Consider the following 23,306-nt stretch of genomic DNA (forward strand, 5'->3'; position numbering starts at 1 on the left):
AATTAGTTTAAAATATTAATAAAAATAGAAATACGAGAAGAATGAAAAAAATATAAATTATGAAAGCCGGTGGTGGTGGTCGATTGGTAAATGGTGACTGGTGGTAGTGATTACGATGATTAATAAAATAAAATAAAAATATATATGGATATATAAGATTTGCCAATATCTAGAAAATATTTTACTCTCTCAAAAATAAAAATTATTTTTCTTAAAAATATGACTTATTTTTCTGAACGCCCCAAAGAACGAAAAATTGTGAAAATATTTTCCTGTAAATTATTTTACAGAAACAACGAAGTCTTTGTATCTCAACAAAAATATTTACAATCAAGTTTTTAAATTCAAAAAGATTTTTAATAAATTGTCTCCTGACTTACATACCAATCGAAATTACAAATAGGATCGGAGGTGTTATACCACCATATATATTTTGATAACCTAGAAAAAAAAAATGGTTAAATTGTCAACTAATGATTTGGCAATGTGAGTTTAATGAAAAAAAATTGAATTTACTAACATGGCCTTGCAATTTAATGCCATTCTATGAGATATTGAAGGTTATATATTATTGGAAAATTAGGGTTTAATATCACAAAAATTGACAGAGGAGAATTAAGATGAGAACCTATTCTTCCTTCTTCATTGGAAAACATGGAATGCATACTAATCAAACCGATTAACGAAGTTCCTATTGATATATAAAACGCACCAGTTTGCATGTAGAATTCACATTCAAAGGAAGCTTGAATATCGCCGTCAATATGATTTGAATTTTAATAAGCAGACGGCCAATGGATAGCATCAATTCAAGGGAGCTTGGTATCCGCCATACGCAACGGCAGAAACCGGGGAGTGGCCGATAGGGGCGGTAGCCCGCTGGCTCAAAAGTTGTTTATATGTATTGAGAAAATGATCAATGTGTAATATAGCTCGGTGAAAAATCTCTTAATGGTTGTACTTTACAACCAATGCTTAAAATTTGGTAATGTTTAAATATAAAAATATTATTTGGATCAATTTTATCCAAATCAAATCCACTAAGTGCAATAAATGGTAATGTTTAAAGACTAATTTATCCTTCATCAATTTGGAAGGAATGTTTGGAGAGAAATAATTGCATAATGGAAATTGGAAAATTGTAGCAATTAATGCTTCATTATCTCTAAACTTACTTTGTAAAACGTGGTTATTTAATGAGCTCTTCAAATCTCAGGTGACCTTTTATTGGATAAAAGTAAAAGCATGGCAGTGCACAATTGTGGTTTTGATGGTTTGTCGTTCAGCGAATTTCTATTTTCTTTTAGCTATTTTATTGAGAAATAAAATATTTTAAAATTATTACAACACAAGTCTCCAAATCACCGAAATATATCAAAAGACAGTACAATATAGGCAGATATATTAGAAATATTAATTATTCTAATTTGAACTAGCACTTTAATAGAATTATTATTATTATAACATTTGCAATTATAGTTGTATCTAGTATTCTAATTAGTGCTATACTCAATAGTATTATAATTATGTATAATATCATAATACCTTACTTTATTAAAAAATATATTTATGTTTTTAATACCCCTAAATAGCTTACATTTTTGTGTTATTATATATTATAACGAGTTATTCCTTTCAAAAAAAAAATTTTCTAAATGTAAATATTTTTGGATATAAAGATAAAAAAAATATGAAACAAAGTAATTTTAACATTAATATAAGGTCCATTTGTTTCCGAAAAATAACTTACCTTTGAAAAATATTCATTGAAAATATTTTTTAAATGATTTATTTTCCATTGTTTGGTTGCAATTAGAAAATTAATTAAAAATAGTAAAAATTTTAACTCATAAGACCATAAAAATATTAATAATATAAATTTCATATTTTAAAAATTTTATTGTTAAATATAAGAATAATGAAAAAAAAGGTAAATTATGAAAATCGCAGGTGACCGGTGGTGGTGGTTGGCAGTGGCCGGTGGTAGTGGTAGTGGCCATCAATGATTAATAAATTAATAAAATATGAATTTATAAGATTATAATAAGTTTATTAAATTTCGGAAAATGTTTTACGCTCTTAAAAATGAGAAGTTATTTTTTTAAAAAAATACTTACTTTTCTTTGACCAGGAAAATATTTTCCGTTGACTTATTTTTTCTGAATGACTCAAACAACGAAAAAATGTGAAAAATATTTTAATGTAAATTATTTTATTGAAACAAACGGAACTTAAGAGAAAAACTCTTTTTCTCCACAACAAAGGAAAAAGGAGAGCTTTTTAATTTAAGACCAACAATGACGACAGAAAGAATTAAAAACATAAAAAAGAATTGCCAATCAAAAATTAAAAAAAATGCAAATTAATTGATTATAACTTAGCAGCATGATGTAATAAAATTACTTACGTGCGTAAATAAATTAAAATTAATTTCTTTTTGGACATTCAGTATGATATTAAATCACTCATTTTTCGTATGTATGAAATTATCCTTGCACTATATTTTATATACACAACCCAAACGATATGCATTAATTTTATTTTTAATTATAATAAAAATCATAATAATGTAAAGATAGATTTTTTTATATTAATGAAATTAAATTCTAACACCTTATCATTAGGTTTTTTAGGCATACAAAATTTTCATTTTTAGTCTTTATCGAAAAGTATTATAAATTTATATATTATTGTGATAAGATAGAAAATAAATAAAGGAAAAAGATGAAGATAAAACTAAAGAAATGCATTAAAGAAATAAAAAAACTTAACTTTATAATTTTGTAGTCCAATAATATTCTCCTTTGATGGAAATCATCGAGTAAATTTTAATTTCTTCTAAAGTTATCATATGTGCATAATTATGGTATAATATTGCTTATTTTTCATCTTAAATTTGGACTCAAGAGCTGTGTGAAATATATCTTCTTAAAGCTTCCTATTCCAAAGATTGTCTTCAATTTTCATGTTTCTATGTTAAGATAGAACGAGATGAATCTGAGAGAGGGGAAAAGTGACATACAACCCCGAGAATAAAAGAGTAAATGTGAGTTCTTAGTCATTATTAACTCACAAAACTCAATGCATTTAATGCTTGTAAAGAGGAAAAATGAAAGCCTCAAAAAATTGAGAAGGGCAATTACGACAATTTAAATGAAAATGGTGGATTTAATCCTGATCAAAATGATCAATTTAACATTACTCAATTAAATACTAGACAAGTATAAAATTATAAATTATAAATTTTAAATATGGGTGATGCTATTTAGCACAGTTTTAACGATGGCATAATTGTATCTTTTAACTTTTTTTTATATTTAGAAAAAAAAAAATTAATTATTATGACAATTTTATCCCTCATTAATTTTTCTCGTAATAGTAGGAAAATTTATTGGTGTTTAAAAATTCAAAGTCTTATTAATTTTCAATGCATTGCCATGCTCTTCTTTTTTCTCTCTCCTATGCAACTACCTCTGCATTGTTATCTTCTCTCCCATTAGAAAATTTATCTTTTAAATTAGATATAAATCTATACCATGTAGATTATGGTACATATTATTATAATATTTATAATATTTGATATAAAACCTTATTGTAGAATGAAACAAAATTTGGTCCGACTCCATATAATAGAAACTTCTATTTTGCCACAACAATTGACCCCAATTATGTTTTGTAGTCACTACAAAACTATATTCCAAAATATTTAAAAGCAAAAAAAAAAAAAAAAAAAAGGAAAGGATAAACTCAATCCATTCATAAGCCAATAGAAAAGTCTCCGTGACCTTCTAAACAATCCTAATTACAAACGTTAATGGCAACGGGTAATTAATCATTGTTATTACTTTAATTAATTACAAAATTAAACCACAAGAAGGTCAAACCTTCTTTCGTGGCGGCACCCACAGGACATAAAATCTCCATTTTTCTCTCCTCTCTGTTTTTCTTTTAGAAAAGTCCGTTCGAACTTACAGTCCAAGAAAAGCATCGTTACCGTCCAAATACAAATACAACACCAAGAGACAATATCCATAATCTGATTCTGTAACAAGAAAAGAAGAACCGAAAAGAAAATCCAGGAGGAAGAAGAAGAAGAAGAAAAGGAAAGGTAAAGTTCGAATCTCTCTGCATCCGAATCTTCTTCTTTTTTCAGAAATGGCGTATGTAGACCACGCTTTTTCGATAACGGACGATGACTTAATGATCGAGACATCATACGTTGTCAATAATCGTCCTCCTATTAAGGAGATCGCTCTCGCCGTTTCTCTCCTCGTTTTCGGCGTCGTCGGTATTGTTTTGGGCAGCTTTATGACTTATAACAAAATCGGTGGTGATCGTGCTCACGGTATTTTTCTCTCTTTGTTATTTTTATGTTCTTGAGTTTTATTTTAGATTTTTGTTAGCTTAGCTTAGTAATCGGAGGATTAGGGTTTTGCATTTAAATGGAAGCTGGAATTTGCTAATTTTGAGAGATTGATTTGTTGAATCAGGGCTTTTCTTTGCGATTCTGGGAGTGGTTTTGTTTATACCAGGGTTTTATTATACAAGGATTGCTTACTATGCTTATAAAGGATACAAAGGCTTCTCTTTCTCCAACATACCTCCTGTGTAATAGTTCAGTTGGTAGATCGTCAGTTTTCCCCAGCTACTTGTGTACATATCTTTCTCAGTTGTTCTTTCTATAATGTACTTGCTTCCTCATGTTTGTGGTTCTGTCTTATTTTCTTTATTATTTTAAATAACCTTTATGTTTTAATTGCTTCGGACAGCTTGTTCTCGTTGCAATGTAGTGGAATTGTGTTTTAAGTTGTCAATGACACAGCTCTAGATTTTTTATCTTTTAAGTCACCTGTTTTTGTGGTCTAGTTGTTGTAATCTAGTCTGCGGCTGACTTTCTTTGATGCATATATTTCATAACATTCAGGTCCAAAAAGATCATCTACATTCACTGACCTCTCATTCTCTCATTTATTATGCGTGATTTTTCCCAGTTCCCTGTCTTGTATGATGCTGACCGTCCTCGTCTAGTAAGATCATCTGCATACAGTACTTTGGTGTGAAAATTTATTTTTAGTTTGCAGCTAACATTTGATATTAATAGATAGACAATGCTTAGAACCAGATGTTTCATAAACTCAAGTGTAATGATAGGTATTTCTGTTTGCCTTTGACACTTTTTTCTTAATTGAAGCATAGACATATATTGTATAATTTACTGCCAAGATGAAATTGAATTGTAAATGGAACATGTCAAATGTAAAAGCACTTGTTGAAAAAAAGTGATTCATAGAAAATCAATGAATGTTGTTTCTTCCTTTATAATTAGACCTTCAATAAGCTTCAGAATGAACAATTCAATATTAAGCGTGCCAAATACGGAATGTTCTTTTCATCCCATATCAGCATCAAGTATTTCTGAGATGGTTACATTTTCACTGTCTGGCACATGGGAGGATGACCCTTGGGCATAAGCCTTTATCAACTGTTTTTGATCAGTGAACAATGGCATGATTATTAGTATAATTTAATTCCAAGTTACAACTGTTACTTTTCTTGTTGTTGTAGTAGCAACTTTGGATAAAATAATTCCTATAACTTGTATCGGTCCTCTGGATGGTGAATATGGTACAAATTTTATGCATAAATATCTTGCTAGGAGTGAAAAACTACTTGGTGTATTAGATGTCTTGATTTGTTGCATAGAATTGGAATCCTTATGCTTTGCCTTTTTACATAGAGGCAGTTTACCTGCTTGGTCGTTGGTACATATATGTAGGGGCTCTTAGTTGGATTGAATTTTGTTTTGTTTCCTTGCATTTAGAGGGACAGAAATTTATGCTAGGATTGTTTTGGGCTAGGATTTGTGCTTGATGTTCGTGTTGGTGAATTAAGGTTCCTAAAATTTGCGTGCTAACTTGATTTTCATTTCAACTGTTGTTGGCGTTCAGAAAGTTTGAGAAAGCCTTTTCTTGATTTTTTAGGTTGATCATGATATGGGTTATTTAGTGAAGTTGTACGCTGCTTTTGTCCCTGTTTCTTTAAGACTATTTCGAGATTTTAGTGAGTATTTATTTTGGTATTTATCAGGTGGAGTTGCTCCAGAAAATTTAGCTCACTAAAGATTGGTACTCTGGCATGTTATATAAGTAAGCGCCTATTATGATCGGATCTCAAGGAAATTGATCTGCATAGTAGGTGGTGTGGCGGTATGGAACTGATAAAATTGGCTTAATATATTTAGAATGTCTTCAAAAAGATTTTATGTAAAAGTTGATCTTGGTCACTTCTCTATAATGATATGGGTGAGCTACCCTATAACAAAGATATGTTTGTATAAGTCAGGCATACTTTCACTATATGCCAAGTGTTTTGGATGTTTCTGGTACGCCGTTGTCCTATTCATGATTAATGTTTAATGTTACCAGTTCTTGCCTTGGTATTGAGATCATCATTACCAGTTAAGGATATGATTAGATTCAAATAACAGGGATTTTTTCCCCTTATTCTTCTCCCTAATGGAGTTGAATTTAAAGGGTTTGGTTTGTGTCTCAATCAAACATACTTCTAAGTAAAAAGTCATGAGTATAATAGTTTTTAGTTTGGCTTCTAAGTTCATTAAAAAAAACTTAAATTAAATCATTTCTCATTAGTGAGATAACCCTGGCTGTTAATTATCTACTTATTTTTGCAATAATGTTTGAACAAGTAAAATACTATATTGTCCTAATGATTTTTTAAAATGCCAATGTTACTCTCATTTTAAGAAACCCTTGTTAACCAAACGCCCAAACTACTTAAAAGTAAGTAGTTTTACCAAAAACTTAATTATTTATTTTAAATTGATTTGGAAGTTAAAAAGATATCCGATGTCACAAAATGTTCAATTCTTACATGGGATTCTTGAACAAGGAAGCGGAAGGATGTGATCTGTGTGCTTTGTTGACAGTTGCAACTGAAAAGTAATTATGACTTCTATTGATAAACCGCATTTGCATTTTCTGTTTAGTTGACTGGTAATTGTCGGTGGAGGATATGACTGCATGGGGTAATAATGCAGTTCGGTACTTATAGATAGCTTTTAAGCTTCTTGATTAGTTGATTGTCACTCTTCTCAAAATGCAATGAAGCTTATGTAATCTGCAATGCAAAAGCATTGCTTTTCTTGGTGTTTAAGTCTTCTTTCTCATCATAATGAGTTTTCAACATAGCATGGTATTCAGTTACTCATTACTTTTGAAATTCGAAGCAATCGTCGTGGATAGAAGGAAAGGTGCCAGAAAAGATAAAAGGTGCTTTAACTACCATCAGGCCTTCATCCTCTTCTTGTAGATGAAGCGATCTCCAATCCTTTTGTTTAGATGAAGCGCCTTTCCTTTTCTAACCAAAATCTGGGGTTTCAGATATATTGTTCTCAATTTTGTTCCTGATATATTGGTTCTTGATGTTGTTTGGTGTATTTCATTTACTAGAGGTTGGATATCTTTGAGGAGAATTCTTCTGTCAGCAATGTGTTGGATCAATTGACCTTTTTTTTTTCCTCTCTTTTCCCTGGAATTTATACTTCCTCTGTTTCGCATTGCATTTTTTCCTGCCCCCTTTTCTTGATTTGAACTGGCATGCTATCTGATGCATTTTTAGACCTTATTTCTTTGTTGGTTCTATTTATGTTTTATTTTCAAGCTATTGGCTGTCAATTTGGTTATGGTTTGAAATTACATGCCCAAAAAATGATTCAGTGATTGTTAATGGGTAGCAGAAAGGTAATGTGGATGTGGATGTGTAACCGGAACTAAGCTAGCAGAAAGGTAATGTGGATGTGGATGTGTAACCGGAACTAAGCCATTAGAGTAAGCAGAGGCAGAGTTGAGGTATACACCCAGATTAGTTTACAGCCATTTATTCTCTATATGAACTAGGTAAAGAGAGATAACCTACTTAATAAATTATGGGTTCTCTTTTATGCCACTGAAAATTCAAATCAATTTTAGACTTCTAGTTTCTTAATTGAAACATTTCGTTTATTGAAAACTCATTTTGAATAAATAATTTTTTGTTAGTTGAAAATCATATTGATCAAGTTAATTTCCATTTTCCTCCTTCATTCACACATACAATTGAATTAATTAATAATTAAAATAACAAAACTAAAAATGGGTCTGACAAGAGAAACTGGAGTCCTTAATGTATTTTTGGGCCCATTACTTTGAGCTGAGATTTGAGCTGAACCAGTAAGCCTGAATCATACCAAAACCGTAGGCCTCGAATTTTTTTGAAGAAAGACTCAAAGCGTTATCCATGCCCTGTTTTCTGGATCCTAGGCTTTTATGTATCATCAAAATTCCTTCCATTTCTAGTTTTGTTTCTTGAAGTTAATGGGCAGATAACATTAGCAATCTTAAGAGCTAATTTCTATTCCTACCTTTACATCTTAAAATTAAGTATGAATCTATCAAAAAAAAAAAAAAAAAAAAAAAAGAAAGAAGTTAAAAACTAAATTGAACCGAAGCAAGTTGGTTTAATTTAGTTTGATTATGTGCATTATTTGATTTATATTCTGTTTGTAAGTAAAAAGAAGAAATTAATCCATTCTATTTATATAGGTTGGGTATGATTTGAACCAAATGACTGAATCCTCATCCTAATTAGGCAGGCCATCAAACACGTTGGTAAATCCTAGCCAAATAAAAAAAATTCTCATCTTCCAAAATAGGCTTGGGTATGGTTGTTTGGTGGGTAGGACAAACCCAGCTGTATATGTGCATTTATACATGTGTAATTGTACTTGTACATATCATGATTAAAAAAATGGAGAGAGAAGACATCTTTTGTTGCCTTATCCAAGTTGTCCCTCTAAACTCATACAAGTCTTATTCCAAATCCCACTCTGAGAGTCACTTGCCCCAAACTTTCCACACCTTCTGCGTCACCAACCTTCCATTCCCAGCTCAGCTATTCAAACACAAAACCCATAATCAGTTCTATATATACATATATAAAGGCTTCACAGAAACAGACAAAGTTCCTTGTTTTGGGCGGCTGCTACATTTTTCGCCTATTCCGCTAATGCTCCTCCTTTGCGCCTTATTACTAACTTTTAATGCCTATTACATGGCAATTCAATTTTATAGTATATATTTGTGCATAAATATCTACACTTAAAAAACAAATTAAATTTTTTTTTTTTAAATGCATAGATTTAAGAAAGTGAGTTTTATGAATTAATTAGTGATATAATAAAAAAAAATTTTAGTATTACAAATTACCTTATTAATTTTATGATTTAGGCTTCATATTAATAAGTAGGATTAAAGAAGGTTATGAAATTAAAAATACTTATCTTTTTTTTGACCTAAATAAAGATAGTATACGCTTTTGTTTCTTATTTTATATTTGGAGAAGAGTTGAAAAGACATAATAGTCAGCTTCCAAGGCTACATAATGACCAAATCAAGCCCCGGGATTTTTTTTTTTTTTTTTTCCCTCAACTTGGTGCTGTAATGGAGTGGTTGCCTGCTAGTAAAATGTGCTTGCTGATGATAATCATATGATGCTACATTGAATTTGTACTTGTCCTTCCTGTTAATTGACTGGATTTTTCCTATTGTAAGAATACTAAAATGCCATACAATTATATTCTATGATAAATACTAAACTAATAAATAGCAAATATATTAGGATCTTATTATTATTATTATTATTATTATTATTATATTTCCACCTATGGCAAATTTATCCAAATATTTATTTATTTGGAGTTATTAAACCTTGTGAGATTTTGAATTCCCTTATTTGTAGTTAAAAAAAAAAAAAAAATCTTATTGAAGATTTAGATATGAAAAAAACAAAAGAACCTAATTTGCAATTGCATCTAAACGGGGATTCTAAAAAATGGGAGGAAATTATCAGGCAAAATTTCTTTTGTTGTATCAACTATCAACCATCATGTATAACAGGGATGGAAGCAATGCGAATATTTTAGGGTATCCGCACTGCTCAATCAGTTTAAAAATGTTATAAATAATTATAAATGAGTTTGAGATAGTATGAACAATCAAGTTACTTTTCATAACATACAAAGGTAGGGTATATACATAGATATTTAGATATCCGCTATCCGTTAATTACTTGCTATATTAAAAGAATTTGATAATAGATTCACATATATTTTATCCATTATTAATAAAAAATATATTTTAAATAGGTTCAAATTTGAATAATTTAAGATTCATAAGTATTCTGTTATTTTAATATATACTTTAAATGAATTTTGGATGAATATATGTAATAAAATTCTAAATGTTTACGGATAGCTTAAAGTTTACAAACACTCAGCCTCACTTCCATGGCTCAATTCGTCAAACAACTCGATGCATCTCTTGACACCACACGGCCATTAGGCTAACATTCATCATCATCAATTACCTAATTATATCATAAAACCACAATTATAAGGTTAACAATGTGATTTGTCAATGATAGAAATTAGAAGAATTTGAGTACAATTTGGAAAATACAATCTCCTAAAACTAGGTAGAAGTCTTGGCCTTCCACCGCAATATGGATATACACTAAATACATTTTAAAAGGATAATACGAGCATTTTCACCTAAAAATAAATTTTTAGAAATTTAATTAATCAAAATTATATAATTTAAGCACTCAAAGACATAATCCACTTGTAGATCTCACATGTCTTATAATTACATTTTTAGTGTCTAAATTTCTTCTAATTTTTTTATTATTACAAACTGTAAAATTATGTAATTGATTTGAAATCATAATAAACAATGTAAAACATAAATTTACTTATCATTTAATACCATTTAAAACCTTGATAAAGTTATTTTTTTAAATATGTTTTATTAGTAAGAATATACTCCGTAGAAATTATATATATATATATATATATATATATATAATTATTAAAATTTAAAATTCTCATTTTTTTTAATTTGTCTCAAGAAAATAAAAACTTTTATTAATTGAATTTCATTAAAAATTTAATAATAAAACAAATCTTCAAAGTTTAGAAAATAAAATCGAATTTTATTTTTATTCTGTCCTTAAAACCCAAAAAAATATTTTATTACAAATAGTTATCCATTTATAATTTAATTACATTTTCTTTTTCTCTCAAAGTTCACATTTTATTTGTTTGTTTTTTACTTGACAAATTCAGTACACCTGACATCCCGTACCTAAAGCCAGTAACTTGGAAATATCTCTATGACTTTGTCAGAACTCGGAACAAAATCGTAATTAAGCTCTGGCAATAAGGGTAATTTGGTCCTAAACACATGACAGGTTCATTTCGTAAATTCCGCCACCACAAAGCTTCCACCTTTATAACCCCCACTGCCCACTCTTTCCACTTGCTCATTCTCTCTCCTCTGTCCTTTTCCTGTTCTCCACTTGAGAAAGAGACACAGGGAAGCTGCGAACTAGAGAGGGAAACGATATATATTAATACATATGCAGTAGTGATAGAAAAGAGAAAGGAAATGGTGGATGATTTTATGGTGTGCGTGGACAGAATCATTGCTTCTGCTTGCTTTGAGTCGGTTAATGGAGAAAGAGACAGAAATGTCGAGGCAATAGCAAAAAACGAGAGTGATATAACTTTGAACAGTAATGGAGAAGGGTGTTCTTTAAAGAGAATGAAAGAAATGGTGGAATGTAGAATATGCCAAGAGGAAGATGAGGTTCTCTCTATGGAGGCTCCTTGCGCTTGCAATGGCACTCTAAAGGTCTACACTTTTCTGGGTTTTCTTAGTATTTTGGTTAGATGTTTTAAATTTTGTTATAATTTGTCTCGGTTTTGAATGAATCGCTCATTTTCTTCCTCCATTTATTTATTATTATTACTTCTTCTTCTTCTTCTTCCTTATATATTTATTACTTCTGAGAAGACTGTGCCTTTGTTTTGTTTTGTTCTATTTGGGATGCGAGTTTTTTGAGCTTCGCTTGGTTTTATAGTGTGTAATATTTGACTCTTTCTCCTTCCCTAGGTTTTTAATTGAAATTTGGTTCACATGACCAAGTCCGTGAAAGAAAATAAAAAACGGAGGCTTTTTTTTTTTTTTTTTTTTTTTGTCACTTTGTGTCTACACTCTATAGTTACAATCAGCACTCTCAAGGTCCTAACCTTTCTCGGTTTTATTTAAATTAGGTTTTCAGTTTGTTAACCATGGTCCATGCTGCATAGCTTTGCTTCCAATATATAGTCTATATTTTTTATAAAAAACAAAAAATTTAGTTTAACTACAACCACAATGCTCTTAGAATACACTGCTCTCAACAGGATGTTTTAGGTAGTGGTGGGTGTATGCATTTAATGACACTCTTGGTAAATGCCTTTGTTCAATAATTGACTTTTTATATTTGTGTCTTTTACCTATGGAATTGTGATTATTAACCTCCGCCTCACCGTTTGACAAGTAAATGGAGACAAGTTGCAATAAAAATTTATGTCCTTTTAGTTTCGTATGATAAAAAGGTTAGAAAACAAAGTTCAAGTGCTCCCATCCAGGTTGCGAAATTGAGTTTTCAGTTGGTCCTTTTCATAATTTAAACTATAATTAAATGTTAAAATATTGAGGTTCCATGTATTTCCTCAGCTTCCAAATAAAGTTTCCATACATTTGCAGAAAGACCTCATTCTCCCTCTTCAATTCAAATCCCTTTTTGGATTGGGATATCATTTAGCCCTAGTTTGTTTCCATTAAAATGGTACCTTAGTCTTAACTAATTTTTTATCAGCTTGTTAATTATTTTTAAAGATCTTTCTGAAAGATTCGTAAGCGTCTTCATCTGATTTTGATTTTCATTAAAGTATCAAGAACGGATAAATTTAAAAGATTTTAGTATTGGGACTATTTCAATTTCGTACCATGTTAGCTCCAACTTGTTATATTTGTATTAATCACCATCTTTCGATGTTCCATGCCAGCTCCAACTTGTATGGTTAAAAATTGAATCTTTTTGTTCTATTATTTGCTGCCAATTTGTGACAAATGAATATAATAAATTGAGCTCTCATTGTGATTATATAGTAAAAAATCTTCCTGAGTTTCAGTTACTGAGATATTACTTTCAAGTTGGAGCACGTAAAATTTTTTGCTGATGTTTTCTTGGTCCTTGTTTGTAGTTTGCTCATAGGAAATGCATCCAGCGATGGTGCAACAAAAAAGGTGATATCACTTGTGAAATTTGCAATCAGGTAAAGAATTCTCTAATTCATCTCTTGGTACATGAATTTTTCGCTTAGGAGTAGAAGAATATGTCAATTTTTGCATAACACATCTGTGCTTTCTGTTCTGCAGGTCTTTTCACCAAATTATTCTGTTCCACCAGCCCGCAGCAATCCTGATGTCATGGCAATTGATATCAGGTGACTATCTGTTCTGGTATTATACATGTTAGAAATGGAGAAACAGGATGTAGTGGAACACTTTATGCATAACATAAATATAAATGTGTATATGACATCTAGAATCTGATGCCTAAGGAAGTAGATGGGGATTTCACCAACTCATTTCAATGTGTTTTTGCAACTTAGAAGTGCGGGATGGTGTTGCATTGAATTTGTTGAATGAGTTAGTTGGATGGCTATAAGAGATTATGTGTCTGGCTTGTCCTCAATGACAGAGGAACACAATCCATATACCTTGTGTACATTTCAATATTGGTTGTGTGCTTTCATACAGTCGAGAATTATGCTAAGCATCGAACTGGAGTCTTAAAGGTGTGCGCCTTTGCTAGTATACCCATTTAGCTAGCTAATTGGGATCATGCTGACTGGGACATTGATTGACTTGTTGGTCCCACTTTGGCTACATAAATGGAATTCTTTTTGGGGGGTCTATGTCTGTGTTAGGGATAAGCTTTTTGAGATATTGAAATAAAGATAAGCTTAGTCAAAGGGGGATATCATTCAAAAAATGAAATTTCACGTTACACATCATGTCGGGACCAATCAGCAAATGTGCACACCGATAATCTACTTTTCCAGGCCTGGCTAGTGGCCACACTTGTTGCTTGTGTCAAATTAAATCAGTTGGACACTATGTAATGATTTACTTGATGCTATACGGGTATTGATATTGAAGGTATAAAGACCTATGGGGAAATGACTATGAGATAGCCTTTCTGCTCCCTTCCTGTCCTCATAACTAACCACAATTAATATTGTTTCTCATTTATAGTTTGTTAATAGTTTATCAATTGTGGAACTGAGAATGGCAGTATGAATCGGTCAGCAACATGAGGCGCTTGTATTAATGTTTAGGTCCTCTAGAAAAAGTAATTTGCCATATACTATATGAGATCTCTGAATTTACAATAACATGCTCGTACACCCCATGCGAAGTTCTGTCCTCAGCTACAAGCTTCTTGTGGTAATACCGAAAGAATAGAATAAAGTACTTTTTGTTTTCCACTGACACTAAAAGGTTGCAATAGTCCAATTTGTATCAATTAGCAAAGGGATTTGCTTTGGTCAGTTCATTATGTGAATGCTTATACTTTCAATAGATATCTGCCGTTACCTTGCTCCATTGAAATCTTTCTTGGAGCTTGTTGTGTGTTTATGATTTTAAGCAACTCAAAATTTTTATTTTTCTTCATTTTCTAATCAGGCAAGCATGGGGGCAACACATTGATCTGCATGATTCTCATCTTCTAGCTTTAGCCGCTGCTGAGCGTCAGTTACTTCAATCAGAGTACGAGGATTATGCTGTTGCTAATACAAGCAGCATTGCATGTCTTCGATCTGTTGCTCTAATTGTAAGCAACTATTTTGGAGCTTTCCTTTTAAGCATTTCACCACAATTTGTCCTTAGAAGCTAATTTGGGTTGTGATATGCACAGTTGCTGGTAATTATTCTTCTATTCCAAGCTCTAATAATTACAAGGGATGCTGGGATAGTGCAGGAGTCGTCATCACTTTTCAATGTAACCACTCTTGCTGATAATATATTTTACCTATACACATGCATATATGTCGACTCATTGCATATCTTTTGACATTTAGCTTCAGATTTCTCTTCTTCGATTTGCTGGCTTTCTTTTGCCCTTCTATGTGATGGCCCGATCATGGTACATTGTGCAAAGTCGAAGGAGACAGGTATATCTTTATCAAGCTATGTTTAGAAATTTTTATTCTCATTAAAATATATTTCCTCTCCTTACACCACTTGTAACAAGCCTTTTATTAGCAATATCTACGTGCTGCTAAAAGTCAATTTTGATGTTTATAAGAACTAGCAGCAAATATCACATGACGCCTGAAATATCTTTAATCTATCTCTTTAATCTTTTTTTATTTTTTTTATATCGGAATTAAAGAGTGCTACATATCTGATGTAATATAAATACTTTAATAACTCTATCATAAATATCTAATGGTCTGATCGACATGAAATTAATAACATATTAACATGTTGTAATAAATATGGACTTGCTGTTAACTATTATTTTAACATCTGATATCAAATGTTGTTAAATCCAATATTTGTTCTAGTGTTAGCTTAGAAACTATGCTTGTATGCACTTAATTTGTATGATTTTCCATCTTTTTCGCTGTAGGGTTAAATGAGAAATTGTCGATAGCATCCTCGTATGCTCAGAGAGACATTGACTTTGCTCCTTTTTGCATTTCTTCTTGCTTATGACTGGCAAGCTCTTTTGCCTATGGCATTTTTCAAAGATGTACTTAAATTGGAAGGTGCTGAAATTAGCTGCAGAATCAATCCGGAAAATGGTTTGATCAAGTATTATCACGGCTTTCCTGAAGCCACCTGAGAACTCTTAACAAAATGTAAATGCGAACACGAGTTCTTTAGGTGTTCTCTTTGTTTTTGTTGCTTGCTGTGTATGGTGTTAGTGAGTGCTAGATGCCATCAATATAGTCAAGCTTTTTGCATAGGAATGTGGTGAGAACATTTAGTTTAATTTGGTATATGGCTAAAATTAAACAGATAGCAGCGGTCAAGTTGAGTATTTCTCTAGTGGGTTAAAAAGAAAAAGGTAAAAAAGAGGAGGTAATCATTATTTAGTTTTTGAAGTTTGACTTATCTTGAGTCATGATTTGTATGTTTAAAGTTAAAAGAGTAATTTCATATCATCAGCTATTTGCTTCTTCTGTCAAATTTTATTTTGCCATTGAACTTTTACTCCTACTGGTGAGGTGGTGGTTTTTTTTCCTTCCAAAATTAAGACAAAGGCAGAAAGGAATCAGTTCAGGTTTGGGTATCTTTCCCAAAGGTTTTGGGTTCATATCAATTGGGCCAGGCCAATCTGATATAGAGTTTATTTTATTGGAGTGGGCTGGGCTGGGCTGGGCTAGAGGAAGTAAGTGTTTATATGAACCAATGACGGATTCGGACATTGTTATTTTCCATTGCAAGAAACCGTGAATTCATCCATAACTATAGTCTTATTTAAAAAAAAAAAAAAAAGGAAAAAAAGAAATTAATGTCTAGTATATGTCATGTTCCAAAATTGTTGGACACATTATGCTTCAAAATACAAACCTTACATTAAATTACAGCAAGACACTTGAATTCGTCAGATTTTTTTTTTTTTTTTTTTTTTTGTGAATAATTCAAATTTTAAGTAGAAAAAAATATTTGTAGACAAATGTTATTATGAACGGGATCAATTTCGAACATATTATTATCATATAAATTCAATTATTTTTTAACTTGAAGGATGAATGCAAGTCAAGTATGTTAAAAATATAAGATAAAAACCGGAATTCCGCAAAGAGAAACAAGCAAGATATTATTGCTTCAATCTGATTTTAAAATTGAAACCTAAACATATTATTATTATTATTATTATTATTAGTAGGTCTAATGATTAAAAAAAATTCTGAACTTTGGCATTTTTAATAATTTTGAATAATTTTTTTTAATTGCTACAATCAATACGGTGAAGTAATTTTTCATTAACAATTGTGGCCTTCGTGCATTAACTGTTACTATTATGCTGATGTGGCTGTTAGTGAGATCCTCACCATGACATGTTACTTGTTGCAAAGCATAATTGTTAAAAAAATTAGTCAAAATTATTAAAGATCGTTAAAAAAATTAGCCAAAATTATTAAAGACGACAAAATTCAGGTTTTTTTTAGTCATTAACGCTTATTATTATTATTATTATTATTATGAAAATCCAACAAGAATGCAAGCATCTTAAAAGATTATATCAAAAGATGTACCGACAAAACAAAAGCATCATAGTAATCTTGCCGCTAATCTTGTCATGTGAGAGAGAAAGAGAGGAGCCAATTTTTTCAAATGTTAAGTTAAATAATTAATAATCAATAATTAATGATTCATAGCCCATTAAGCATAGATTAGATATTGAGGTATTGTTTATTATTATTTTTATAAAAAATATATATTTTAAGTTTTTATGTTAAAGAATCGAAAATCATGTACATTAGGACAAAAGTACATACCTTATCAGAATGATTAAGAAAGGGGAAAAAGAAAAAGAAGAAAACAAAAGAGGTAGGTTCTTTTCCTGGCTAAAAGCTTCTGCCTTGAAAATGATTTTGCACCTTCAAGAACCCTTTTTCATCTATCGAAGTTGTAGATGTTGACCCCACTCTCACCCCCCCTTTGACATTATTTAACCAACTTCATTTATTTTATTTGGAAATTTTTAAATAATTATGCTTTGGCCTTTCTTTTTTTATTTTTTTAATAATATATTTTTTTTTTTTTTTTTTTACATAAAATTTCTGCATGGTCATTTGATTCTCAAGTTGGTGATGATAGAAATTTAAATATACTTATGAATTTTGTGATTAAAAAAATTATATTAATAATTATCTAATTTTATACTCAGTTTCATTAAGATTACATAACTTGAATTTATTATTTTTCTGTTACTAGCTTTTGATTATTGATTTTTTTTATTTATTAATTTTCTATTTTATACTCAATTTCAAGGTAAATTATATACCTTAACTAATGAAATAATATACTAAATATGCTTAAAAATGAAATAAAAAATACTAAAAATATATATATGCATGTATTTTATTTTAAAATTAAATAATTAGTTGAATGAGTTTCATTATCAGTGAATCTAAATTAATAAAAATTTCAAGATTTGGTGTCATTTTCATTAGACTAATAGGTTCCATGTTTTCTGCCATGATTTCCGTTGGCCTCATTCTTGCTAGAGGAAAATTCTACACTGACCAACTACCTTCCAATTTATTTTCTCGTTTTAATCCCACATGGGCAGACTTATAAATATTATTAATATTCTTTGATTTTATTTGCCATCGAAGTTATCAGTCTACATATTAGAATATAGCATAATCCAATGAATTTGAATTTGAATATTTGTTTTTAGATAGATCATTTTCTTCGTCTTAACTCTTACGTCGATGGATTTTCTTAATTGGAGGATACGAAATTAGACTATAATGAGTTCCATATGCAATGTCAGGCAATTTCCCTTTCTGTGATCTGAAAAAATACACTGATAGTATTCTTCTTATAGTATGATAGACTTCATTTGCGATATATAATTAGTACGTCTTTATCCTTTAAGAAATATACTAAAATTTCGCTATAGTTTACTTTCGTTAAACCATAAGGTCATTCCATCTAATTTTTGCATAATTTCAGTTAAGCATTTTATAAAATGATATAAATACTCATTTTATTTTTAAAAACACAATGACAGACTAGTAGAATTTTTCAAACCATAAGGATTTTACTGTAATTTTTTTAATATAATATTTTAATAACTTTATTTTGACATCTGTGTTTTATTGTTAACTTAACCGAAAATATGTAAAAGTTGGTTGAATAACATAATAGTGTTACGGAAGCATAATATCAGGATAAATTAATATATTTTAGAAAAGACAAGAACAGACTAATTATATTTCACAATCCATGTGATCATACTGTAACTTTTTCCGTTATTCTTATATATTTTTTATGGTACTATTTAGCTTATTACATGGCAAGGATTAGTTAAAAAAAAAAAAAAGTTTATATTAGATTTATTATCATTAATTAAGCACACATGAAAATAAATAATGATGTTTTTATTGCACTTTTGCATTTTAACATGCAAAAGATTTACTAAACTATAATTTTCTAGTAGCCTTATGGTTTCTAATGGAAATGTATACCTAATTGATACCTCAGAAGAAGAATTGCAAACCTATGTTGGTATTATTTGCAGCAAAGGTAGGTTTTCAGAAGATGGTTCTTGCTAAGGAATGTTCCTTACAAGTAACTCTATTTACTAAATGCAAAATAGAAAAAAATAATAATAATAAAAAAAAGACACTTTCATCTATATTTGTTTAGTATAGATAGCTCTTATAGGTAAGACATAGTTAATTTGATAAATTTGAAGAAATGAGAGAATTAAACCTACTTATTTAAACAAAATTTATGCTATTAATATAAAATTAGTCATTAAAAAATAAAAATAAACCCAAAATTTTGGATTATAAGCCTATATGTCTGAATCTATTAAGGTATCTAATTATGGATAGTAAGATACTATTTTTATGAAACAATTAATTTAGTTTTGTGTTGGAATCCTAAGCATATCTATTTGTCACCAACACATTCCATCACTATATGTCAAGTCTAATCTTTGATTAATGTTAAACCGAAATCACACGTTATTAATCAGTGTCTTTTATTTTAAATCTCACAAATTAGAATTGATATTCTATTTTGTTAAAAAAATTAATTTGAGAGAATATAACTCGTCTGCTAATAATTATATTGTCAAATAATAATATTAATATTTTGGAAAATATAAGCTAATAAAATTTATTGTTGATGCACTGGTAAAGAGCATTTGCAGGTTTTGAAGATCATGATTTAGATCATGAGTTCGATCTCTCAGGTTAATTTATTTGCCTCCAAAGACGATGTGGACCGTTAAAATTATATTAAGTTAAGTTAATTTAACATTTTTTTTTTTTTTGATAGAGACCAAATATATATTTCCGTTACCTAAAAAGTTCCACTTATTTGTAGACACACTTATTTTTCTTAATAAATAGTATCAAATTTAAACATCTAATTCGATTCTCTTTCTTTTTTTTTTTTTTAAATATTGTATATCTATTTTTCAAAAATTCCTTTTAATCATAATTCGATTAATAATACTAATAATAATAAAAAAAGCTCCTCTCAGGTCCTGTCCTGTCCTGTCCTAGAACTTGACAGCACAGCTAAGAACTTATATAAGTAGATAATAGAGAGAGAAGCATATGTATCAGAATCAGATAAATAGCAAAACCGCGTGGGTCCCACCTGATGACTAAAAAATTCTTCCCCTCTTCCCCTCGTGGACTTTTACGCACACGGTCGCAGTTTCTTGTGGGGTCCACTGTTCCTACCTAAATCTATTTACCCTAATTTTTAACGTTACTCTCTACCGTCTAACAGTAGCGCGTGAACTTCACTCTGCAATGTATGAGTGCACGTCTAGAAATGGACACGTGGTATACCAGTGAAGCGAGTAAACCCCGGGCCGCAGTACGAGTATGAATAAGAGAAAAGTAGGGGTTCGAGGGAATCAACAAAAGAGAACAAATGGGACCTACCCCGAGAAACCGCCTACCTGAATGTGGAAACTGCTCTGACAGCGATTTCCCGCCAAAATAAAATCCCTCCAAGAGAACAGTTTCTTTTTTTTTTTTTTCTTTTTGTTCTCTACTAATTAATTAAAATGTAGGAAATTGTGTAAAGGGCAGATCCTTTTTCGGACACCTTGTTTGGTTAAAAATGAAGTGGAGAGGAGTGGGACTGTAGGGACCAGAGCCAGCATTTGGTGACTTCAATTAATTTAAATCGAATCCAAACAATGCTTACAAAATAAATTAAAAATTTTAAAATGTTAACCAAATTAAGCTAAAATGATTGGTTAGGGGCAAAGTGTAAGTTATGGAAAAATGTAAAAAATATTATTATTTGATTTGTATTATCGATCCTACCTTTTATGAAATAGGTCACCCGGTTTCTCTTTATGTGAAAATAATTTCCTTGGACATGGCTAAAAAAATTGTAACTCTTTAGTTAAATTTGATAAACTTAAATTTATATTAGGAAAGTTATATTTTTAAGACATTGATTCGCATGATAAATACTTATAAATTATATGATAAATAATTTCTTTAGAAGTGTATTTTTTCGGAAGAAATATACTTCTCGTAAAAATGACATTTTAAATACCAAAAGAAATTCAAATATAATATAATTTTTTATTTGGCTTCAATTTGATTGGTTCAATTTTAGCTATTTTTTGAATAGATTTGTTCTTATATTTTTTTGGGGCTTAATAAAATCTAACTAAACTGAACAATTTCAATGCTTTCTATTAAAATTCAAAACCAAGCCAATTCTGTAAAAATTTGAATTGAAATAAATCAGTTTCATTGAGAGAGAGGAGAGAGGGTGGAAGGGGAAGAATTGGAGGTGAAAGAAATTTTTTATTGTTAACAATAATAGAATCACAATTATACCCTTAAACAAATCATGTGATTCAAATGAAATAGAAAGATAAAAAAACGTAAATCCATGAGACGACGAGTTCATTTAACTATTTTGATTACGTCCGATTTGAATATGCGACTCTCCTAGAGTAGTAATTTTCATACCCAAAGCTTCGAACTCGAGATCTTTAGTTAAGGAATAAAGAGTTTTAACCATTCTATTCCAATTAAGATTGGTTCTAAAAATTTATTTTAGTATATGTTTGGATTGATGGAAAATGTGATCAGAAAGAAACTTGAGAAGGAAAATAAATAAATTTTCGTTTGTTCACTTTTTTCCCAAAGAAAGGAAGAAAACATGAGAGTAAAGAAATATAAAGGGAGATATATTTTGGTCCCCACATACAATTTTCTTTCCAATTAGGGAGGAAAATTGGTGAAAAATAATTAAAATTATAATTTTGCCCTCCCATTTGTTGTACTTCCACCAATTAAAAAAAAAAAAAAAGTAAATGTTAAATTTATAATTTCACTGTTTATAAAATTACTTACTCTCCTCATTTTCCTCTCACGGATGGAGAAAAAATTCTTTTATATTTTACCTCGTTATTTTCTTTCCTCTCCTTCCCAAACACAGTATGAAATTCGAGCAAATAATTTTCTCTCTAGACATATGAAGTATATTTAATTTACAAATTTATACTATCATTTTTGGCTCTAATATTTTATTAATCATTTTTTTTTTTCATTTCATTTGATTTAAGGCTATTTATATAGTGTATGAACCAAGGCATGTGTTAAATAGTACCAATTAGATTTGGAAATGATTTGAAAGGAAAATATATAGAATATGCTTCCATTATTCCATGGAAATGTTTCATCATAATATTTTCATTTGATTAGAAAGACATCTTCACTGAATTTGTTCTGCATGTAATTTTGTAAATTTGATCTTTCGACAAGGTTAAGGACAATTTATACTCGGTAGAGTATGACGTTATATTGTTTTACATGCATATAAAAAGAAGCAAACTAGAAAGCAACGCAGGGTATGTAGGAGAAAATTAGCTATTTTTCGGTAGTTATTATCTGTTTTAGACTTTTAGTAAGAATTTAAGTGTTAGCTGTTTGAGTAGTCTTTTATGCAAACGTTAAAATCTAAACGTTACATGAGCTAACTTTTCATAAAACACTGCTTTAAATTTTAAAAGCCAGTTCAAATGCTATGTTACCTAACACTATAAAACGTAGCACATAGGGTTTTGATTAAAGCTACTTAAAAATCTGTTTCCAAACACATTTCTTAATAGTAAAAGGAGATAAGTAGAGTGAAATATCATATGTAAAAAATAAATATTATTAACATATATTTAACTTTTTGAAATGAAATATTACAAATTATTACAGTCACATTCTTTTTTCAATAAATAAAACGTTGGAGTATTGGTATCAAGGGTCAACAAACGGTCGATTTGGTTCAAATAAAACAATGGCCAAAAAATAAAAATCGAAAGCTTTTGGACACCAAATCAAATCGAACCGACAGTAGCATCTGAACCAAACCGATTCAAACGAAACTAGTTGATTTGCCTAGTTTTGGTTTGTGTTTGGCATGTCGGTTCAATTTTTAAACCCAACCGATTAATTTTTATGAAACTGACTCGAACTAAACGGTAACTTCGGTTCAAACCAACTAATCAAACACTCTTGAATATGTAATTGAGTTGGTTTGGTTCGATACGTGATTTTGCACAACCCCAACAGTCTAAAACTAGTGGTTCTAATATACAAGAGTATTAGTTTTGATTTAAAT

The 23,306-nt window shown here is 30.0% G+C and overlaps 2 protein-coding genes across 4 annotated transcripts; both read left to right on the plus strand.

Moving 5' to 3' along the window:
• Positions 1–3,885: 3,885 nt before the first annotated feature.
• On the plus strand, positions 3,886–6,484 carry LOC149498806 (uncharacterized). Of its 2 annotated transcripts, XM_089726559.1 has the most exons (3): positions 3,886–4,345; positions 4,491–4,653; positions 6,088–6,484. In XM_089726559.1, exons 1-2 carry the CDS (start codon positions 4,156–4,158, stop codon positions 4,610–4,612), a joined length of 312 nt encoding a protein of 103 aa, XP_089582685.1. In that variant the 5' UTR covers positions 3,886–4,155; the 3' UTR covers positions 4,613–4,653; positions 6,088–6,484. The 2 variants fall into 2 exon arrangements, with proteins under 2 accessions (XP_089582685.1, XP_089582683.1); XM_089726557.1 differs by lacking the exon at positions 6,088–6,484 and having other exon boundaries at positions 4,491–4,844.
• A 4,871-nt stretch (positions 6,485–11,355) lies between these two features.
• LOC149498807 (uncharacterized) lies at positions 11,356–16,148 on the plus strand. Of its 2 annotated transcripts, none has more exons than XM_089720813.1 (7): positions 11,356–11,747; positions 13,148–13,219; positions 13,323–13,390; positions 14,637–14,784; positions 14,869–14,952; positions 15,038–15,124; positions 15,586–16,148. In XM_089720813.1, the coding sequence occupies exons 1-7, from the start codon at positions 11,502–11,504 to the stop codon at positions 15,589–15,591; spliced, it is 711 nt and encodes a 236-aa protein (XP_089576939.1). In that variant the 5' UTR covers positions 11,356–11,501; the 3' UTR covers positions 15,592–16,148. The 2 variants fall into 2 exon arrangements, with proteins under 2 accessions (XP_089576939.1, XP_089576908.1); XM_089720782.1 differs by having other exon boundaries at positions 11,358–11,747; positions 15,032–15,124.
• The last annotated feature ends 7,158 nt before the right edge of the window (positions 16,149–23,306 follow it).

The sequence above is a fragment of the Jatropha curcas genome, chromosome 1 (genome assembly GCF_041381405.1).
Source record: "Jatropha curcas cultivar XTBG-Jc1 chromosome 1, XTBG_Jcur_1.0, whole genome shotgun sequence".
NCBI lineage: Eukaryota > Viridiplantae > Streptophyta > Magnoliopsida > Malpighiales > Euphorbiaceae > Jatropha > Jatropha curcas.